We start from the raw sequence: 21,456 nt of genomic DNA, 5'->3' as shown, positions 1-21,456 counted from the left end.
GGTAACTTACACATCTGTGAAGGCGCCATTAATGCTGAAAGGTATATACAGGTTTTGGAGCAACATACTGTATGTTGCCATCCAAGCAACGTTACCACGTTATTTCAGCAAGACAATGCCAAGCCACGTGTTACATCAACGTGGCTTTATAGTAAAAGAGTGCGGGTACTAGACTGGCCTGCCTGTAGTCCAGACCTGTCTCCCATTGAAAATGTGTGGCGCATTATGAAGCTAAAATACCACAACGGAGACCCCCGGACTGTTGAACAACTTAAGCTGTACATCAAGCAAGAATGGGAAAGAATTCCACCTGAGAAGCTTAAAAAATGTGTCTCCTCAGTTCCCAAACGTTTACTGAGTGTTGTTAAAAGGAAAGGCCAATTAACACAGTGGTGAACATGCCTTTTCCCAATTACTTTGGCACGTGTTGCAGCCATGAAATTCTAAGTTAATTATTATTAGCAAAAAGAAAATAAAGTTTATGAGTTTGAACATCCAATATCTTGTCTTTGTAGTGCATTCATTTGAATATGGGTTGAAAAGGATTTGCAAATCATTGTATATTATATATTTACATCTAACACAATTTCCCAACTCATGGAAACGGGGTTTGTATATTACGGTATATATACACTTACACACACACACTACAACTTAAAGTTGTTTGATAGTCTCCACAATGAAGTTCCTGTAAATCTAAGCACACAAAGTAAGTGAACCCTTAAGGATTACTTGGATTTCTGCATAATTTGGGCATACAATGAGTTCTGATCTTCATTTAAGTCACAACAATAGACAACCACAGTCTTGTTAAACTAATACTGCACATACAATTTTCATGTTTTTTGAAAACATGAAAACACACCAGTTTTGAGTTCGGTGTTCTCAAGAAGTATTGCCTGATGTGAACAGTTGCCTGGCACAAAAGCACTCTCTAAAAATCTTCGATCAAGAATCGTTGACTTACATGAAGCTGGAAAGGGTTACAAAAGTATCTCTAAAAGCCTTGATGTTCATGTGTCTACGGGTAAGACAGGTTATCTACAAATGGAGAAAGTTCAGCACCTTTGCTACTCTCCCACGGTGTGGTCATCCTGTAAAGATCACCACAAGAGCACAGCGCAGAATGCTGAATTAAGTGGAAAATAATTATAGAGTGACAACTAAAGACTTACAAAAATCTGTGGAACATGCTAACATTTTTGTTGACCAACCAACAATAAGGAAAACATCAAACAAGAGTGGAGTTCATTGGGGGACACCAAAATATTGCTGCATATTGAAGTTTGCAAAACAGCACTTAGATGTTCCTCAGCACTACTAGTAAAATATTCTGTGGACAAATGAAACCAAAATTTAGTTGTTTGGGAGGAACACACAACGCATCAAAAAGTCCCAGTACACCAACATCTGAACCTCCTCCCAACGGTGAAATATGGTGGAGGGGGCATCATGGTTTGGGGCTGCTTTGCTGTCTCAGGGTCTGGACGGACTGCTGTCATCGACGGAAAAATGTATTCTCAATTCTACCAAAACATATATTACAGGAACATTTAGGCGCACCTTTTCGCCAATTGAAGCCCAAGAGAGGATGGGTGATGCAACAGGACAATGACCCATAAAAGTAAATCAACAACAGAAAATAGGCATTCTGGAGTGGCCCAGTCAGATTTTTGATCTCAACTGGATTGAGATGCTGTGGCATGACCTCAAGACAGCAATTCACACCAGACATCCCAATAATATTGCTGAACTGAAACACTTCTGTAAAGAGGAATGGTCCAAAAGTCCTCCAAAGTCTGATCTGCAATTACAGTGAATGTTTGGTTGAGGTTAAAGAGGCTCAGCCAGTTATTAAATCCAAAGGTTCACATACTTTTTCCACCCTGCACTGTGAATGTTCACATGTTGTGTTCAATAAAAAATTAAAACATATATTTTTTTGTGCAGTTTTAGTTTAAGCAGACTGTATGTTGACTGTTTTGAATAGATGAAGATCAGACCACATTTAATGTCCAATATATGCAGAAATCCAAGTAATACCAAAGGGTTCACATACTTTTTCTTGCAACTGTATATCACCTGGAAGGTGAAGTTTTACTTACTGTATCACAAAATATTATATATGTATGTATTTTGTGTGTGTGTTTTAGGCTATCATGATGAGTATCTGCCTTCAGTCTATGGTTGACGAGTTGATGGTGAAGAAGTCTGGTGGGAGCATCAAAAAGGTTTGCATGAAGTAGATTAAAGGATATTGTTGCAACATTTTTTCGGCTTCCTTGAGGGCAGCTAACTTTCCAAAGTGTTGCAAGGATTATATCCCACTCTCTTAGAGCATGTAAATACACCCAAAGTCACACGCACAAACATGCATTAGCTTTGAGTCTTTTCAGCTGATAGTCATATAGAAGAGTTTATCTACTCATGTTAGCTATCTTTGAATGTATATTCTATCATAACAACAACATGACTGCTAATTGTTAATTACATTTCTAGGACTGACTTTGTGTATGTGCGTGCATACAAGACAGCTGTGAGTGACAAGTATGAACTCTTGGCCCGAAGAACAATTTTTATTCAGTATATTTAGTAATTGTGAAAAATGTTGACATCTTTAAAAATGTGTTCTGTTAATCCCCTAATATTTACATATAGTGTATCCGGAAAGTATTCACAGCGCTTCACTTTTTCCACACTTAGTAATGTTACAGCCTTATTCCAAAATAAAGTAGATTCATTTTTGTCCTCAACATTCTATTACACCCTAATGACCATGTAAGTTTTTTCTGACGACCACCCCCCCCCCCTTCTCCCCGTCATCTTTGTTGTAGTAGTGTAGCGTGCAAGGACGGGGGTGGAAGAAGTGTCAAAAGATGGAGCTAACTGTTTTAATGACATTCAGACTTTACTTCAATCAACAACGGAGCAGCATCTCCTCATCCGTGGCTCACTAGTGCAACAACAACGCTGGAATTGTGTCCCGTGAAAAACCATCCGACCGGAACTCTCTAATAACTAAAGTTCCTTGGGTGAATAATGTAAACGCACTACACCGGTAGTTTTTAGTGCTTTCATAGTGAGATATAAGTTAGAACATTACGCTACTTTATATTAGAAATGGCAACAGCGGAGGATGAATGTCCCATAACAAGAAATTTGGTGAAAAAGAAGCTTATCGACTATGGCTACGGCACGGACTACAGTGGCGGACTTGCGCAAATGTTCAGGACTTATGCAGATTTCAAATGCAGATCAGCAGGTACCGGAAGGTGAGAAAAGTTGGTTTTGCACAATATTGTGAAACAAAACACCAGATAATGTGTCTGCTAATGGGTGCCATTTTGTGGTCCTTATACACACACCATAGTAATACTTGTATCGCTGACTACAGTAGCTGTAATTCGCCGACAATCCATCAAGCGGTGCGGCTTCAAAATCGTACTAAAACATTTTGACAGATTTTTGAGTGCCGTGTGAAATGTTCTTTATTTTCAATGGAACATCTAAAGTTTTTGTGTTTACTGGCATCATATTGCAGTCTACATGTATCTCTTATGTGTGACTGCCATCTACTGGTCACACTTATCATTACACCACGTACCATATAAAATTACTTCGAGCACAACCAGAATTATTCCGTACATTAGGCGTACCAGGTTATAAGGCGCACTGTTGATTTTTGAGAAAATGAAAGGATTTTAAGTGCGCCTTTATAGTATGGTATGGTAATCACATGCCTTTGCTCAATACTATGTTGATGCAATGTACAGAGACATGCTGGATGAAAACCAACACTTCCCACCCAACCTGATGGAGCTTGAGAGGTGCTGCAAAGAGGGTAGAGAAGAATCGGCGAAACTGCCCAAAGATAGGTGTGCCAAGCTTGTGGCATTGTATTCAAAAAGACTTGAGGCTGTAATTTCTGCCAAAGGTGCATCAACAAGGTGTTGAGCAAAGGCTAGGACTACTTGTGTACATGTGATTTTTTTTTTTGTGCTTTATTTTTTAGTGAATTTGCAAAATATTTAAAAAATTGTATTATATGGGGTATTGTCTGTACAATTTTGAGGATGAAATTTAATTTAGAGTGAAGCGCTGTAAATAATTTCCAGATGTACTGTAGGTGGTGTTATGATGAAAAAGAGAATTATTACTGTAATTACCGTATTTTTCGGAGTATAAGTCGCACCTGCCGAAAATGCATAATAAAGAAGGAAAAAAACATAAGTCGCACTGGACTATGAAAAAAAACTGCGACTTATAGTCCAAAAAATACGGTAAGTCAGAATATTTTGAGAAGTGGTAATGGGAGAAAAAATTATTTAGAAAATAAGAAAAAAGTTGGTCTTGTGTTTTTCCTTTACAAATATGTAACTGAGCAACTATTGCAAAGAGCCTCTTTACTGCTTTATAACTTTAAACAATTAAAGTGATAATAACGGAATGTTTAAAAATGAGCACTTTTCCTAGCACCTTTCTGAATTTGTCTGTCCCTTGTTTTTTGCTGCCTAGATGCTGAGAAAACGACACAGTGGCTCCATGCAGCTACCTGACTGCCAACAATCTGTCAAATCGCCCCCTCTACTGGTTAGAAATGAAAGTAGACATTTTCCCTTGCTTGCCTTTTTTCACTGATAGATCTGTTGGTTTTTCCCCCATCAGGATTCGCCTGACCAGAGCCGTGAACAGATCATCAAACTATCGGTAAGTTGACGTTAAAGGTCCCTCATTGTACTATTTTTCTAAGGTGTGTTTGTATTTTTTTTTTAATTTAACCTTTATTTAACCAGGAAACAATCCCATTGAGATTAAAACACCCTTTTTCAAAAGAGTCCTGGCCAATAGGGAGCAAAGTTACACATAAAATGACATTCACATTACACACTAAAATGACAGGCTGGACATCAAATAAAACAGTTACAGATAACTGAGGCTGCTTCAAATGCTCCCAGTTTAGATTTAAAAGCATTTAAGGATAAAAATTCAGTCAGCTTCCAGTCTCTTTGTAACATGTTCCAAGCACAAGGAGCTGCATAGACAAACTCTTTTCCCCAGCTCACTGTGAGCAAAAGAGACAGACTGATTGTTGGATCTCAGTGCATAAAAGTCTGTACATTTGTGTGTAATCAATGTACAGATGTAAGAGGGTAAAAGTCCCACAAAAGCTTTGTAAATAAAAGTGTACCAATGACACTGTCTCCTAGTGGACAGAGAAGGTCATCCCACCCAAGAGTACAAGTCACAGTGGTGTGTCATGGCTCGACAGTTTGTGATGAACCTCAAAGAAGCATGGTCAACACAGTCCACCATCTGAAAACAGGAACCAGTAGCATTCACATAAAAAACATCACCATAGTGTAGCGCAGCGCTTTTTTGCACCAAAAGAAAAACATTTCTTATTACGGAAGCAGGCCTCAAATTTTAACTTTTTAAGGTCAAGGCAATTGTTGCCTAAAGGAGGGCTAATATTTTAGGGCTCCAAGGCACGTTAGAAGGGCACCAAGGCAAACATTATTTTCTTTTGTGTGTATATATATATAAAACTGTTTTTTATTCATTATTGATATAAACTAGTCAGTTTTTGTCATTTCATGATGCCTTTATCTCCATTTTTACATTTTGATAGAGGGGGGTATTTTAAAAAAAAAAAGTATTTATTTTTTTAAAGTTATGTACATTTATATGTACATGTAGATGCTGTATCGGGAAAGATCCATTAAGAGTTTGAGCAGAAATATGTCATATAGGAATTAACAATATACAATAAAACATTAACAAAATGATGTGTCACATGAATGTTTTTTGAAGTAATACCTTTGTGACATGAAAAAAACACAAGTAATGTAAAAAAAAAAAACCTTTTTTACGTGTTTACGCTAGTGCGCATGCCCCTGACTTCCTGTTGCCTAAAATACATTAATAAATGACAGGGTTTCGGTAATTAAAAAGTTAGACGGTGTTACTAACCCTCAGGAATTTTATCGCAAATTATCATTTACTGTTACATCCCTCGTCCATTAACAAGTAAAAAGTCAAGGGCGGTCACGTCATATTCTTTTCGCTGATGTTGGTCAATATTTAGGGCATTACGGCAAATGACGAGGGTGGTCGGGGCAGTTGCTGTGGTTAAATCCGAGCCCTGCGGAAGAAAAAACAGTTTTAGTTTCTTCACAAGTTGATCAATAAAAGGTTTAAAAGTGAGGGAGTCATCAATTAAAACACCTAGGTATTTATATTCATGCACCACTTCTATAACATTCCCTTCAAGAGTGGACACTACCGGGGGAGTTTGAGGCACCTTCTTATGATAGGACAACGGCATAAGTTTTGTCTTGTCAGCAATGAGAACCAGTTGTAAGTAAATTCTGCACAACAACAAAGGCTTTCTGCAAGGAATTAACAGCCTGTTCAAGTTATGATCCAAAGCAGTAAATAATTGTATCGTTGGCATAAAAATCCATCTTAACATCAGAGAAATGTTGTTCGAGATAATAAGAAGGGCCCCAAAACATATCCCTGAGGCACCTCCTCATGAACAGTGACAAATTCTGAACAAAGGCCCTGGTATTCAATACACTGGGTCCTCTTTTCTAAATAATTTGATAACCAAGCGACGGTATGTTCTGACAGTCCAATGAGAAACAGCCTGTGTTTTAAAATAGCGTGGTGCAGTGTCAAAAGCTCTGGAGAGATCAATAGAAAGCGAATAAGAGTACTGTTTTTGTCAAACGCTACAATGATGTCATTTACCATCTTCATGTAACAGTGATAGTGCTGTGTTTTGTTCTAATACCTGATTGATATTTTAGAAAGAACTTAACATACACACAATTATACATACATAAACACACATACGTATATTTATCCATTCATACATACATATGTGCACATATAGGTACTTACCCACATACATAGGTACATACGCTCCCACATACATACACAAATACAGTACATACATACACATTCATGGTACATACATTCACACACACATTCACTGTACGAACATACATATACACATACATATACATCCACTGTACAAACATACATATACATTCACTGTACATACTGTACATATACATTCACTATACAAACATACACATTCTGTACATATACTGTAAATTCACTGTACAAACATACATATACACATTATGTACATACCGTATTTTTCGGACTATAAGTCGCTCCGGAGTATACGCCGCAACGGCCGAAAATGCACAATAAAGAAGGACAAAAACATATATACGTCGCACTGGAGTATAAGTCGCATTTTTGGGGGAAATTTATTTGATAAAATCCAACACCAAGAATAGACATTTGAAAGGCAATTTAAAATAAATAAAGAATAGTGAACAACTGGCTGAATAAGTGTACGCCATATGACGCACAAATAACCAACTGAGAACGTGCCTGGTATGTTAATGCAACACATCATGGCAAAAGTCATTCAAATAACTATAACATATAGAACATGCTATACGTTTACCAAACAATCTGTCACTCCCGATCGCTAAATCCGATTAAATCTTCCTCCCCGGTGTCGCCTCTGGTATGTCCTTTCTTTCTGCTGCTCGATTGCCGTTCTCTGCTGCATATTTCACTACGTCCAGCTTGTAATCTGCAGTATATGATTTCCTTTTCGGTGCCATTTTTGTTCAGTCCTTCTCACTTTTTATATGGCAAAAGTCATTCAAATAACTATAACATATAGAACATGCTATACGTTTACCAAACAATCTGTCACTCCCGATCGCTAAATCCGATGAAATCTTCCTCCCCGGTGTCGCCTCTGGTATGTCCTTTCTTTCTGCTGCTCGATTGCCGTTCTCTGCTGCATATTTCACTACGTCCAGCTTGTAATCTGCAGTATATGATTTCCTTTTCGGTGCCATTTTTGTTCAGTCCTTCTCACTTTTTATAAGTTACCGCCAATGTTGATGTGATCCATTTTAATAGCTATGGCAGTAGCATATAGCATATAGCAGTTAGCATCCCATGACCCACAATGCACCTCTGCCATGCCCCTCCCCCGCCGAATTCTTATTGGTTGACGTGTGAGTGACGATTGCTGACGTGTGTGTGACGATTGCTGCCATTTGCTTCGTCTCTTACACGAATGATATAAATAATATTATTTGATATTTTACAGTAATGTGTTAATAATTTAACACATAAATCGCTCCGGAGTATATGTTGCACCCACGGCCAAACTATGAAAAAAAACTGCGATTTATAATCCAAAAAATACGGTATACATTCACTGTACAAACATACATATACACATACTGTACATATACAAGTACATATGCATACATACACTCATACAAATAATTAAGTTTCATCAAACATATATTAATGTTGTTGCTCTAGGGGAAACTGGGTAAAACATAGCACACTGACCAAGCTTACCCTATAGTTACTATAACAATCTACAAGGTTAATACCGTTCGCTTCTCTTTCTTCCCCTCCATTTATCTGCTTTCTTTTGTATTTCATGTTATCATTACATATATGTATTGTAGCTTTTGAAATCATTGTATTGTTGATAATACAGGTAATTATTGCTATTTCTATTATATTTGTATTGCTCCATTTGTAGTGCAAGGATGTTCATTGTCATTTCTGTGTTAATAAAATGTACTTCACTAACTGTTTCTTTGCTATCCCTTTTCGTATCATATTTGTACACATTGTATTTAGGGCTGCAACAACTAATCGATTAAAATCGATTATAAAAATAGTTGGCGATTAATTTAGTCATCTATTCGTTGGATCTATGCTATGCGCATGCGCAGAGGCAATTTTTTAATGTTTTTTTTAAATTATAATTTTTTTTAATTTTTTTTTTATAAACCTTTATTTATGAACTGCAACATGTACAAACAGCTGAGAAACAATAATCAAAATAAATATGGTGCCAGTATGCTGTGTTTTTTTTTCTCAATAAAATACTGGAAATGATAGAAATGTAGTTTGTCTCTTTTATCCGATTATTAATCGATTAATGGAAGTAATAATCGACAGATTAATCGATTATCAAATTAATCATTAGTTGCAGCCCTAATTGTATTTGCTGATGGTGTTTCGTTGTTGTGGTTATTGTTTTGTTTTTGTTGTTGTCTCTCTGTGTCTCTCTTCTTTTGTCCCCGCAATTTCCCCCTCTGTCTTCCTTTTTTTTCTCTTTCAATCCCCTCTTGCGCCGGCCCGGCTGCACCAAATAATAATATCAATTCATTTAATAAAGTCAAATACACATAAGGCAACAAGAGATATATCCCACACTTCTCTCTTTTAAAGTAAATCTGTACAGAAAATATGGACATCAACAATATGAGTAGCTGGATAGGACAAAAAATATATAATTTTATTTGAATAGAGAAACTCTTTCAACTGATCACAAACAGGAGATTCCAGAATGTTTGATAAGACACATACATTTAATATTGGCCTATATTAACCTGCTCAGTGGCCTTGTGGTTGGAGTGTCTGCCCTAAAATCGGTAGGTCGTGAGTTCAAACCTCGGCCGAGTCATACCAAAGACTATAAAAATGAGACCCATTACCTCCCTGCTTGGCACTCAGCATCAAGGGTTGGAATTGAGGGTTAAATCACCAAAATGCTGCTCTCTGCTCCCCTCACCTCCCAGGGGGTGGAACAAGGGGATGGGTCAAATGCAGAGGGTCATTTCACCACACCTAGTGTGCGTGTGTCTATCAGTGGTACTTTAACTTTTTTAACCTTAGGCTATGTCTACACTAAGCCAGATAACTCCTTAAACAAATAATTATTTAGCCTAAGCATTGTGTCAGCCACACTAAACCAACGTTTAAGGTCCCCCTCCTTGGATAATTTTTTACACGGGTAAGTGCACCGTGTCTTTCTTGAATCTACGGCACTTAGCTTTGTATGGACTCATTGATCGTTTACAAACTGAGTTTGGATAGGAAGTGACGCCAGAAAGAACGCGCCACAGCCAGCTTTATAATAAAGCGTTTTCTTAACTCGGAGCTAACCACTGGAAATATGGAGGCGAGTCATCCAGACATGCCCGTGTTTCTCCTTCTACATGCAGCTATTTTGGATACAACACTTCTCAGACTGCAGAAGAACTGTCGAATGTCCAGGTCAGCTGTGATTCTACTTACCGAAAAACGTTGTCCATTTGTCGAAGGAGAATCAACAAGAATGCGAGCTCCCATGGATGTGATTAAAAAAAGGTAGCGTGTGCTTTGCTTTACCTGGCCGTCGAGGGAAGACTACAGAAAACATAGAATGCATTTGGACTGGCAAAGCAGACTGTATCAGTTATTGTCCGCCATGTTTGTCGCGGACTTAACGTCTAGGTCCAGAGTATATAAAGTCACCAAAAACTAATGGACAATGAACGTGAAGGTAAAATAATGAGTGTCCTGACCAGATATCTAGATACCTAGATTGATTGTTGTAAAACTTTCACGGGTCCAATAAAGATTTTATTAATTTATGATGTCTCAGGTGTGAATCACTACAAGAGGGCCCCACAGCACACTGAATTCCAGTTACCGGTTTGTGAAATACAACAACACTGGATATTGTTCAGATAAGTTAGATTTAAGAACTTGCACACAAAGCAACACTGGAGATGACTGACGTGTGCATTTTTTGCGCATGTGTACTCTGTCGCGTAACGCCTGCGGACGGAGGGGTAGGGGGTCTTTAACGGTGGCATTGTTGTGTGTGGACACGAATAAGGTTAGGTGTGATTTACCCCGGCTTAGTGTAAACGGGGCATTAATGTGTAAGAACTGCTGGATCACCTACTTTTAATAAAGGAAGCACAAAAGCAGATTTACAAACTGATGGGATGTCTTTAAAAAAATAAAGCGCAATCAAGTCAGGTCCAGGGAGGCTTTCTGTGGTCTTTTTTTAGAGCTTTATGCACTGCAAGACAAATAAAAGGAGCAAAATTAAAAGGATCTCTAGAAAACTTTGGGGATTCTGTACAAGGATTCCCTATAGTTGTCCCTTTTGAGTCAAATAGGTACAGACGATACAAAAAGTGGAGAGATTTTTTGTTAGAAAGTGATAAAGAATATATTTTGTCATTTTGTGCTGTACTGGTTTATTAAAAGTGCTGACTTCCATTGTTCAGACCAAGCTGAGCTCCGTGTCGCTGCGAGGGATCAGCGCCTCCAACTCGGCCAACGACATCAGCGGGACCGATTTCCATGGCAACTACGCCTTCGAGGGGATCGGGGATGACGACCTGTAGCGACGACCCCCCCCCCAACCTCCTCTTCCTCCTCCATCGCACCACGCAGGTGTTTTCATTCCCGCAGGATTGTCGCGTCCACGCTTTTTTAAAGGCTGCCGTGGTCACATGATGCTTTCAAGGCCACCGCCCACTAGTGGGAGCACAAGTCGTCACGGACGATTCTTAGAGGGAAAACAATGAATGTGCCAAAATGACATTTTTAGTCTCCCTGGCCACTACATTAGGTACACCTCACAGTGGTCACATGTGCCTAATGTAGTGGCCCAGTCTTCTATTGTCTTTGTTCATGGTTTCTCCTAAAGCCGCTCGCACTTTGCTCACATGGCAAGATCTTTCTGCAGGAGGAGGCTTAGGAAATCCCTTTTAGTTTCTCATAAAGGCCAAATTATAGTTTACTAAAGCATTTTGCACATATTATGTCACTTTTTATATAATGTACGTTTATTTACTAATATCACACAGCTTAGTGAAAGCCCAATAGAACAAATGTCATCTGCGCATGTGTGCTAGATCATGTTTTTGATCACGTGATTCCAGTAAGCATGTCAATCATCTCAGAGGAGTCAGCCAATCACAGGTGCTTGTGGGCGGGGATAAAGTTCATGCATTGCTGGCAACAAAATGAACACTTTTTTTTTTTTTCCCCTGAGGACTTTGTTTTGTCATCTTGTGTCAAAAGTGTTTTGTTGTGAAGCTCACAAGGTCCAAGTCGGCGTGGAGGCGCTAAAAGACTGAAAGAAGCGCAATTTTTTTCTTTGTATTCGGGCGAATCGTTTGATATTTAGCAGTAAGCTCCATGACAAAATAAAAAATGTGAAACGATCTGTTTGCTTTTTGAACAAGTCATCATTGCAAAGCGCTTATTTGTGGACTTTTCAACGTGCTTTACTCAAATCATGTTGACTCAAGGTCGCTTAGCAGGTTTGCAAAAAAGTTTTTTTTTTCACAGGAAAAAAAAACTAATAGAGTGCCTCTGCAAAGTATTCACAGCACTTCACTTTTTCCACATTTTATGTTACAACCTTATTCTATAATGGAATAAATTAATTTTTGTCCTCAAAAGTCTATTATGACAATGTGAAGGTTTTTTTTATTTTATTTTGCAAATATATTAAAACTACAACGATTACATGCACATAAGTATTCAGAGCCTGTGCTCAATACTTAATTGATGCCCTTTTGACAGCAATTACAGCCTCAAGTCTTTTTGAATACGAAGCCACAAGCTTGGCACATTTTTTATTTTCAATAAATTTGCAAATTAAAAAGAAAATAATTTTCACTTTGTCATCGTGTGGTATTTGTGTGTAGAATTTTGAGGGGGGAAACATGTATGTATGCTGTTTTGGAATAAGGCTGTAAAATAAAATGTGTGACATGATTTTACTAGAAAAGTGTTGCTGTGTTACTACAAATTTGGAGAAAAGAGAATTATTACAGTTAAGTCAGAATATTTCAAGAAAAAGTGATGAGAGAAAAAACAATTAAAACATTTTGGAAAATAAGAAAAAAAGTTGCAGGGGAAAGTAATTCTACATTTGGGCAGGAAAACATTTGACAAGACAAAAAATATAGTAATGGGAACCAAAAAATAAGGTTCATTTTATGAAGGGGAAAAAAAGTTGTGACTTCACAAAACAAAGTCAGCGAAATGTTTTAATTTTAAAATAAAATGTTCCCCCCCCAAAAAGCAAATAGTTTTTTACACATTCCTAAGTAACTATCCTCCCTCAACCAACTAAAACATGTAAAAAGGGAATTACTCCTGTTGTAATATTTACCAAAGAAAGTATTAACAGGAGGAAAAAAAAGAGACATTTTTGATATGACAAAGTAGAAAGAAAGGTTGCAAATGTTACGAGGGGGGGGAAAATACTCAGAAGGGAATAATTTAATTGTAGCAGAGATCGAGTTCTTAGAAAGAAAATATTTAAAGTTAAGACCAGAAAAGTGTATTTTAAGGATTTTAGGGTTCATTCTAAGAGAAAAAGTTGTAATTTTTCAAAAAAAGGCAGCAGAAATTAAAATTTTAAGATAAAAAAATTGCACATTCGTAACCGATCAACCAAAATTTTGGAGAAAAAGAGAACCACTACTGTAATGAAGCTGAAATATTTGGAGCTCGGTTGGTAGAGCGGCCGTGCGAGCACCTTGAGGGTTGCAGGTTCGATCCCCGCTTCCGCCATCCTAGTCACTGCCGTTGTGTCCTTGGGCAAGACACTTTACCCACCTGCTCCCAGTGCCACCCACAATGGTTTAAATGTAACTTAGATATTGGGTTTCACTATGTAAAAGCGCTTTGAGTCACGAGAGAAAAGCGCTATATAAATATAATTCACTTCACTTCATCCTAGTCACACTTTAACCAAGTGCCACTCACTCTGCTTTAAATGTAACTTAGATCATGGGGTTCACTACGTAAAGTGCTATATAAATATTTTAAGAAAAAGGGGTAATAGGAGAGAAAAACAAAGTTGTGATTTTAGAAAATAAAGGTTCATTTATATTCCTAATTTGAGGTGGAAATAACATAGTAAAAACAAAAAATGACAAGACAGGGAAACAAAAATGGTTAATTTTAAGACAAAACAAAAGTTGTAAAGTCACTGAAAAGCCAACAATAAGTTTCAAGTTTAAGATTAAAAATTGGCAAAATTGTTACAAGAACCAGGGGCGCCGAAAAGGGGGGGTAAAGGAGACGGATTCTAGGGGCCCATGATGGAGGGGGGCCCAGAGAGGCCCCTAATGATGATGAAATTATAATACAGAAAAAATAATGACACTGTGTTGGGGGCCCTGTAAAGATTATTTTCATGGGGCCCAAAATCCCTAGCGGCGCCCCTGACAAGAACACTTGGACACAAAAGAAACACAAAAGAGACAGTCCTCCCACCTTCAACCGACTAAAATATTGTGAAGGAAAAGCGAATTGCAATTGTAAATAGGTTGGAATAAAAACAATTAAAAAAGAGGTAACAGGAAACAAAAAGTGATTTTGAAAAATAGGGGAAAAGTTTGCAAAATGTATGAGGGGAGAGGAGCAGAACATTCTTTAATTTTAGGAAGAAAAACATGTTAAGACAAAACAATTGTAACGGGGGACATTTTTCAAGGAAATTTAAGGTTAATTCTGACAGAAAAATATATAACTAGAACACAGTAAAAATGGTTTGTCAATATTTCAGAGTCAATCGATTTTAAGCTAAATAAAGTATTTATAAATGTATGTAGAGTAAAGCAGCTCTAACAGTAGACTTAAAAGTCATTAATGCAAGCAGTTTGGAATTCAACTCTACATTGTGTCGATCAGCAGTTGGCACTTTCATCCTCAATCTGGTTAATTCGAAATCCTCTTGGGGTCTTCACTCAAATGAAAAATGCAGAACAAAACGTATTAAAATAAAACAAATAAAAATCAACAGAAGAATTTTCGTTTTCAGTTCTAATCAAATGTAGCATTTTTTAAACTCCCTTTTTTTAATCGCTACTATGAGGCAACGACGTCATCATTTACAACAGCCAATAGCAACTCTCCTTATTGAAGAGGTGACGACACTGTTCAGCACCAGACCATGTTCACCAGTGTGGAGGCAAATTCAAGTGAGTAATGTTCATATTCCAATGCTTGTATTCTTGTTAAATGAGGGGTTTTTTTCTCACTAAGCAGGGTTTTACAGTATGATTGATGTTGATTATGAACTTGTTGAAACGTGTACTGTCCAGTGTTGTTTTCTAGTTCCTGGTTTTATGCTAGCAGTGCTAAAGCAATATTTATGTTTTCATTCAGTTAAATTTCACCCATATAACTAACTAATTGTGTATTTATTGTGTTTGCTACTATGTGATAATTTTGCCATTATTTCCCACCTGTCTTATGGCATAATTTCAACAAGTAAAATGATAGTTTTTTTAGTATATTCTCATAATTAGCATTTATGCTAGGTGTTTACTGTGGGCTTGAACTTGGTCAGTATTAGTTTTAAGTTGCATAAATGTTCATTAAGTGAATTGTGACCCCAGAATATCTACTATCTTGTTTTTCACAGAGCCCATATGAATTGAGTGGACTAATAGTTGGTAAGTTTGTTTATATTACACTGTAGACATTACCCAACATAAATGATAAATGGTAAATGGGTAGTACTTGTATAGCGCTTTTCTACCTTCAAGGTACTCAAAGCGCTTTGACACTACTTCCATATTTACCCATTCACACACACATTCACACACTGATGGAGGGAGCTGCCATGCAAGGCGCTACCAGCACCCATCAGGAGCAAGGGTGAAGTGTCTTGCTCAGGACACAACGGACATGACGAGGTTGGTACTAGGTGGGGATTGAACCAGGGACCCTCGGGTCGCGCACGGCCACTCTTCCACTGCGCCACGCCGTCCCATGTGATAGATATTATCTTAACTTACTTTATTAACTTAACTTACTTTATTACTATGGACTGGACTCTCACAATATTATGTCAGACCCACTCGACATCCATTGCATTCGGTCTCCCCTAGAGGGGGGGGGTTACCCACATATGCGGTCCTCTCCAAGGTTTCTCATAGTCATTCACATCGACGTCCCACTGGGGTGAGTTTTTCCTTGCCCTTATGTGGGCTTTGTACCGAGGATGTCGTTGTGGCTTGTGCAGCCCTTTGAGACACTTGTGATTTAGGGCTATATAAATAAACATTGATTGATTGATTGATTAAATGCGAGCCACATTTGCAGTTAATTCATGTGTTATCCACTGTTGGCGTAAACGCACTTTTTGGGTCTTTTTACACCATGGTTGTGAAACTCTGGCCATGTAATTTCACTTGGCCCTTGAGGCGATATCAAATTAACACGAGAGCTGGCCCGCCGATTATATTCAGCGGCGATGCCGCGGTAACACCGCATTCACCGCTAATTCTCATACTTGCCAACCCTCCCAGGAGACTCTCAATTTTCAGTGCCCCTCCCAAAAATCGTCACGTCCGCTTTTCACCCAGTCCAACGAATGCTGGCCCAGTCACATAATAGCGGCTTCAGCACGCACACAAATGTGAATGCAATGCATACTTGGCCAACAGCGATACAGGTTACACTGACGGTGCCCGTATAAATAACTTTAACACTGTTAGAAATATGCGCCACACTGTGAATCCACACCAAACAAGAATGACCAACACATTTCGGGAGAACATCCGCACCGCAACACAACATAAACACAACAATGCAATGCTGCAATATACACCCCCGCTACCACCAAACCCCGCCCACCTCAACCGACGCACGGATGGGGGGGCGGGGTTTGGTGGTAGCGGGGGTGTATATTGCAGCCCGGAAGAGTTAGGGCTGCATGGGATTTTGGGTATTTGTTTTGTTGTGTTTATGTTGTGTTACGGTGCGGATGTTCTCCCAAAATGTGTTTGTCATTCTTGTTTGGTGTGGATTCACAGTGTGGCGCATATTTCTAACAGTGTTAAAGTTATTTATACGGGCACCGTCAGTGTAACCTGTATCGCTGTTGGCCAATTATGCATTGCATTTACATGTGTGTGCGTGCTGAAGTCGCACATATTTTGTGATCGGGCCGGCACGTTGTTGGAATGGATGAAAAGCAGATGTGACGTCAGCTCGTGGAGGACGATAAATGCAGTGCCTTTAAAGCAGGCCCCTAAGACTGTGGTCCGGGTGGACTACGAGGTATAATGACTGATGAACAACTTCGTACGATAATGAAAGTTGCCTCAGCTCAAAGCCTGAGCCCTGACATTAATGAACTAGCATCCAAGAAAAGATGGCAGGTATCTGGCTTGAGCACATCAGATTAGATCAGTGTGTTGCAAACTGAGCAGTTTAAAGTCTTGAATGGTTGGTTTATTCATTGTTATTTTATTTTCTAATTTGTTAGCCTGTGGAAAAAGTTAATGTTGATATTTACCTGAGAAGGCTGCAAATAAAAAAGAGGCATTAAATTGTTATTTAAATTGTATTTGATATGCCATTGATATTTTTTAATTATTATTATTATTATTTGAAACTCGATTTTGCATGTCACTGTAAAGTTATATAAGCATTGCTTGTTCAATATTCAATGCAAAACTTGTTTGGGTCCCTATTAAAAGGTTAATTTGTTCAACCTTGGCCCGCGGCTTTGTTCAGTTTAAAATGTTGGCCCACTTTGTATTTGAGTTTGACACCCCTGTTTTACACATTGAAATAAAAAAGGACGCGCATTTCCAGAAGTCCGCGTGTCCCTGGGACGTGGATTTTACAAACCCTGTTTCCATATGAGTTGGGAAATTGTGTTAGATGTAAACATAAACGGAATGCAATGATTTGCAAATCCCTTTCAACCCATATTCAGTTGAATGCACTACAAAGACAAGATATTTGATGTTCAAACTCATAAACTTAATTTTTTTTTTGCAAATAATAATTAACTTAGAATTTCATGGCTGCAACACGTGCCAAAGTAGTTGGGAAAGGGCATGTTCACCACTGTGTTACTTGGCCTTTTCTTTTAACAACACTCAGTAAACGTTTGGGAACTGAGGAGACACATTTTTTAAACTTCTCAGGTGGAATTCTTTCCCATTCTTGCTTGATGTACAGCTTAAGTTGTTCAACAGTCCGGGGGTCTCCGTTGTGGTATTTTAGGCTTCATAATGCGCCACACATTTTCAATGGGAGACAGGTCTGGACTACAGGCTTTTCAACTTTGCGCTTATAACAATCCGGATGGTTCTTTTCCTTTTTGGTCCAGACCAAACTGTGGACGACGTCCACAGTTTCCAAAAACAATTTGAAAATGTGGACTCGTCAGACCACAGAACACTTTTCCACTTTGTATCAGTCCATCTTAGATGAGCTCAGGCCCAGCAAAGCCGACGGCGTTTCTGGGTGTTGTTGATAAACGGTTTTCGCCTTGCATAGGAGAGTTTTAACTTGCACTTACAGATGTAGCGACCAACTGTAGTTACTGACAGTGGGTTTCTGAAGTGTTCCTGAGCCCATGTGGTGATATCCTTTACACACTGATGTCGCTTGTTGATGCAGTACAGCCTGAGGGATCGAAGGTCACGGGCTTAGCTGCTTACGTGCAGTGATTTCTCCGGATTCTCTGAACCCTTTGATGATATTACAGACCGTAGATGGTGAAATCCCTAAATTCCTTGCAATAGCTGGTTGAGAAAGATTTTTCTTAAACTGTTCAACAATTTGCTCACGCATTTGTTGACAAAGTGGTGACCCTCGCCCCATCCTTTGTTGTGAATGACTGAGCATTTCATGGAATCTACTTTTATACCCAATCATGGCACCCACCTGTTCCCAATTTGCCTGTTCACCTGTGGGATGTTCCAAATAAGTGTTTGATGAGCATTCCTCAACTTTATCAGTATTTATTGCCACCTTTCCCAACTTCTTTGTCACGTGTTGCTGGCATCAAATTCTAAAGTTAATGATTATTTGCAAAAAAAACAAACGTTTGAGTTTGAACATCAAATATGTTGTCTTTGTAGCATATTCAACTGAATATGGGTTGAAAATGATTTGCATATCATTGTTTCCTGCGATGAGGTGGCGACTTGTCCAGGGTGTACCCCGCCTTCCGCCCGATTGTAGCTGAGATAGGCTCCAGCGCCCCCCGCGACCCCAAAGGGAATAAGCGGTAGAAAATGGATGGATGGATGGGATGGATGTATTCCGTTTATATTTACATCTAACACAATTTCCCAACTCATATGGAAACGGGGTTTGTATTTATTTGTATTTTTTTACGACCCTCGGGTTTGCTTGTTTTGTTTTTTTTATCGATTACCGCTTTCCGCCGGTGTTTTATTTTGTTTAGTTTATATTTGCCAGTGTCGTGCGAAATTCTGTATCCCTGAAATATTTTGTATCCCCTGCCGCAGGAGCGCACATGGGGGCGGAGCTCTGTTCCTTGTTCGGACAGCCGCAGCACTTCCGTGTTATTGGCATACTTGCCAATCTTGAGACCTCCGAATTCAGGACGAGGGGTGAGGTGGGCGGGGCCGGGGGCAGGGTTAATGGGGAGGAGTATATTTATAGCTAGAATTCACTGAAATTCAAGTATTTCTTATATATATATATGAAAAAACTAGTGAGCATCCTGGATGATGCCAGTCACCCTCTGCATACCGTTATCAGTAGCCAGAGGAGCCTGTTCAGTGCTAGACTGCTTCATCCCAAGTGCAGGACTAATAGACTAAAAAACTCCATTGTCCCACACGCCATTAGACTGTACAACTCCTCTCTGTGGGGAGGGGGGGATAACAGGGGATGCAAAACAATAACAGTGCAATACTTTTTCATAACATGGTCACTACTGCCTAGTTTCTCTTGTTATATTCTTATTTTACTGTTATATTTTTTTTCTCATTGTTGCTTTTTATTTTTATTCTTATTGTAATAGTTTTCTATTTTGTTTCCATTTATACCCCCATTATTTACTTTTTACTTTTTAAATTCGATCTCAATTTTGTACACTGCTGCTGGAATTTTAATTTTCCTGAGGGAACTCTCCTGAAGGAATCAATAAAGTACTATCTATCTATCTATCTATCTATCTATCTATCTATCTATCTATATATATATATATATATATATATATATATATATATATATATATATATATATATATAAATAAAATAAATACTTGACTTTCAGTGAATTCTAGCTATATATATATGTATATTTATTTTGTTATATATATATATATATATATATATATATATATACATACATATACATATATATATATATATATATATATATATATATATATATATATATATATATATATATATATATAAAAGAAATACTTGAATTTCAGTTTTCATTTATTTACACATATACACACACATAAAAGTTTGATCTACAAAATGTGCAGGCAGCATAACCCTTCCCCTTCGAGCTGTCCTGGATGAACTGAAATTATTTTTTCCAATCATTTTGGAACTTGCAAGCGTACCTCTTCTTACTCGTCGTCGCCATGTGTCTTCTTCGTTCTTCTGCTTCGTCTCTGTTATGTTTTTGGACATTACTACTTGCCGTAGTTTTGAAGCAATGCATGATGGGAATCCGGATGTTGTGTGTCAGTGTATTAACGGGCCGGCTGGAATAAACACATGCTGAGAAATAGCTCCGTGCCTGCCTACTGTATGGGTTATAGATAAAACTATGGATAACGGAGACATATATAATAGTCTCCTTTTCAGGTGAGAGAGGACGCTAAAGGCAGTGCCTTTAAGACACGCCCCCAATATTGTTGTCCGGGTGGAAATCGGGAGAAATTCGGGAGAATGGTTGCCCCGGGAGATTTTCAGGAGGGGCACTGAAATTCGGGAGTCTTCCAGGAAAATCGGGAGGGTTGGCAAGTATGGTTATTGGCAATGTCAATGATACAAAATGTGGATTATTACGACCATGCTTTGATTGTCAAAAATGTTGTTGGTGTAACATGTGACATTCCTACCCGAATAAATGTTTTTGATTATCTGTACATGACGTGTTGTAGTGGTATGCCCACGCTTCTCTATTGTATACATGTCATGCTGCAGAGCGGTTGGTCAGCCTACTATTTTATGGCAAATACATTAATAACATCCTGTAATTTGGTTTATAACGAGGATGTCGTTGTGGCTTGTGCAGCCTTTTGAGACACTTGTGATTTAGGGCTGTATAAATAAACATTGATTGATTGATTGATTGATTTCATCTTCTCATAGAGTATAAAAAAACCCAATATAATGGGAACCAACACTACAGAGTAGACTCAATTCCATGTAAAAAAAAAACAAAAAAAAAAAAATGTATTTTATGCCATAAAATGTGTCCCATTTTTCCTCAAGCTATGTGCTAATATCATGCGCATTATATGTACAGACTTGGCATTGTACAAAACTTGTGAATTTGGACTCATTTTATTAATCACTAAAAAGTTAGTAGGGGATACAGAATATTTCAGCATATTTCTGTGCTGCCATAAAATGTGTCTCCCTTCTATTTCCCTCAAATTATTGTCATATGCATGTATGCTCTGACGCACGATTATCATCATTTCATAAAAACTATTATGATTCTGATTCTGTTTCTGATTCTGATTCTGATGACCGAAACAAAACATTTTTTTACACTTTTATACTGAAATAAATACACCTACAACTTATTAAATGAAAATATAGAAAAAAA

General features: G+C 38.2%; 2 protein-coding genes across 2 annotated transcripts in view; both read left to right on the top strand.

The window, feature by feature from the left end:
* snx17 (sorting nexin 17) overlaps positions 1-12,077 on the top strand; it is a 59,926-nt gene extending 47,849 nt beyond the window's left edge. Inside the window, exons 12-15 of the mRNA XM_061987314.2 lie at positions 2,154-2,231; positions 4,516-4,590; positions 4,666-4,707; positions 11,133-12,077. Of these exons, the coding sequence (XP_061843298.1) occupies positions 2,154-2,231; positions 4,516-4,590; positions 4,666-4,707; positions 11,133-11,252 (315 nt within the window). The 3' untranslated portion in view covers positions 11,253-12,077. The remainder of the gene's footprint in view (positions 1-2,153; positions 2,232-4,515; positions 4,591-4,665; positions 4,708-11,132) is intronic.
* Positions 12,078-15,298: 3,221 nt separating this feature from the next.
* Positions 15,299-21,456, top strand: part of LOC133623865 (E3 ubiquitin-protein ligase RNF19A) — a 99,486-nt gene continuing 93,328 nt past the window's right edge. Inside the window, exon 1 of the mRNA XM_061987322.2 lies at positions 15,299-15,332. The gene's annotated coding sequence lies outside the window, so the exon portion shown is untranslated. The remainder of the gene's footprint in view (positions 15,333-21,456) is intronic.

The sequence above is a fragment of the Nerophis lumbriciformis genome, linkage group LG26, assembly GCF_033978685.3.
Source record: "Nerophis lumbriciformis linkage group LG26, RoL_Nlum_v2.1, whole genome shotgun sequence".
NCBI classification, from domain to species: domain Eukaryota; kingdom Metazoa; phylum Chordata; class Actinopteri; order Syngnathiformes; family Syngnathidae; genus Nerophis; species Nerophis lumbriciformis.
Note: the sequence above shows the minus strand (reverse complement) of the source record. Positions and strands in the feature narration are given on the sequence as shown.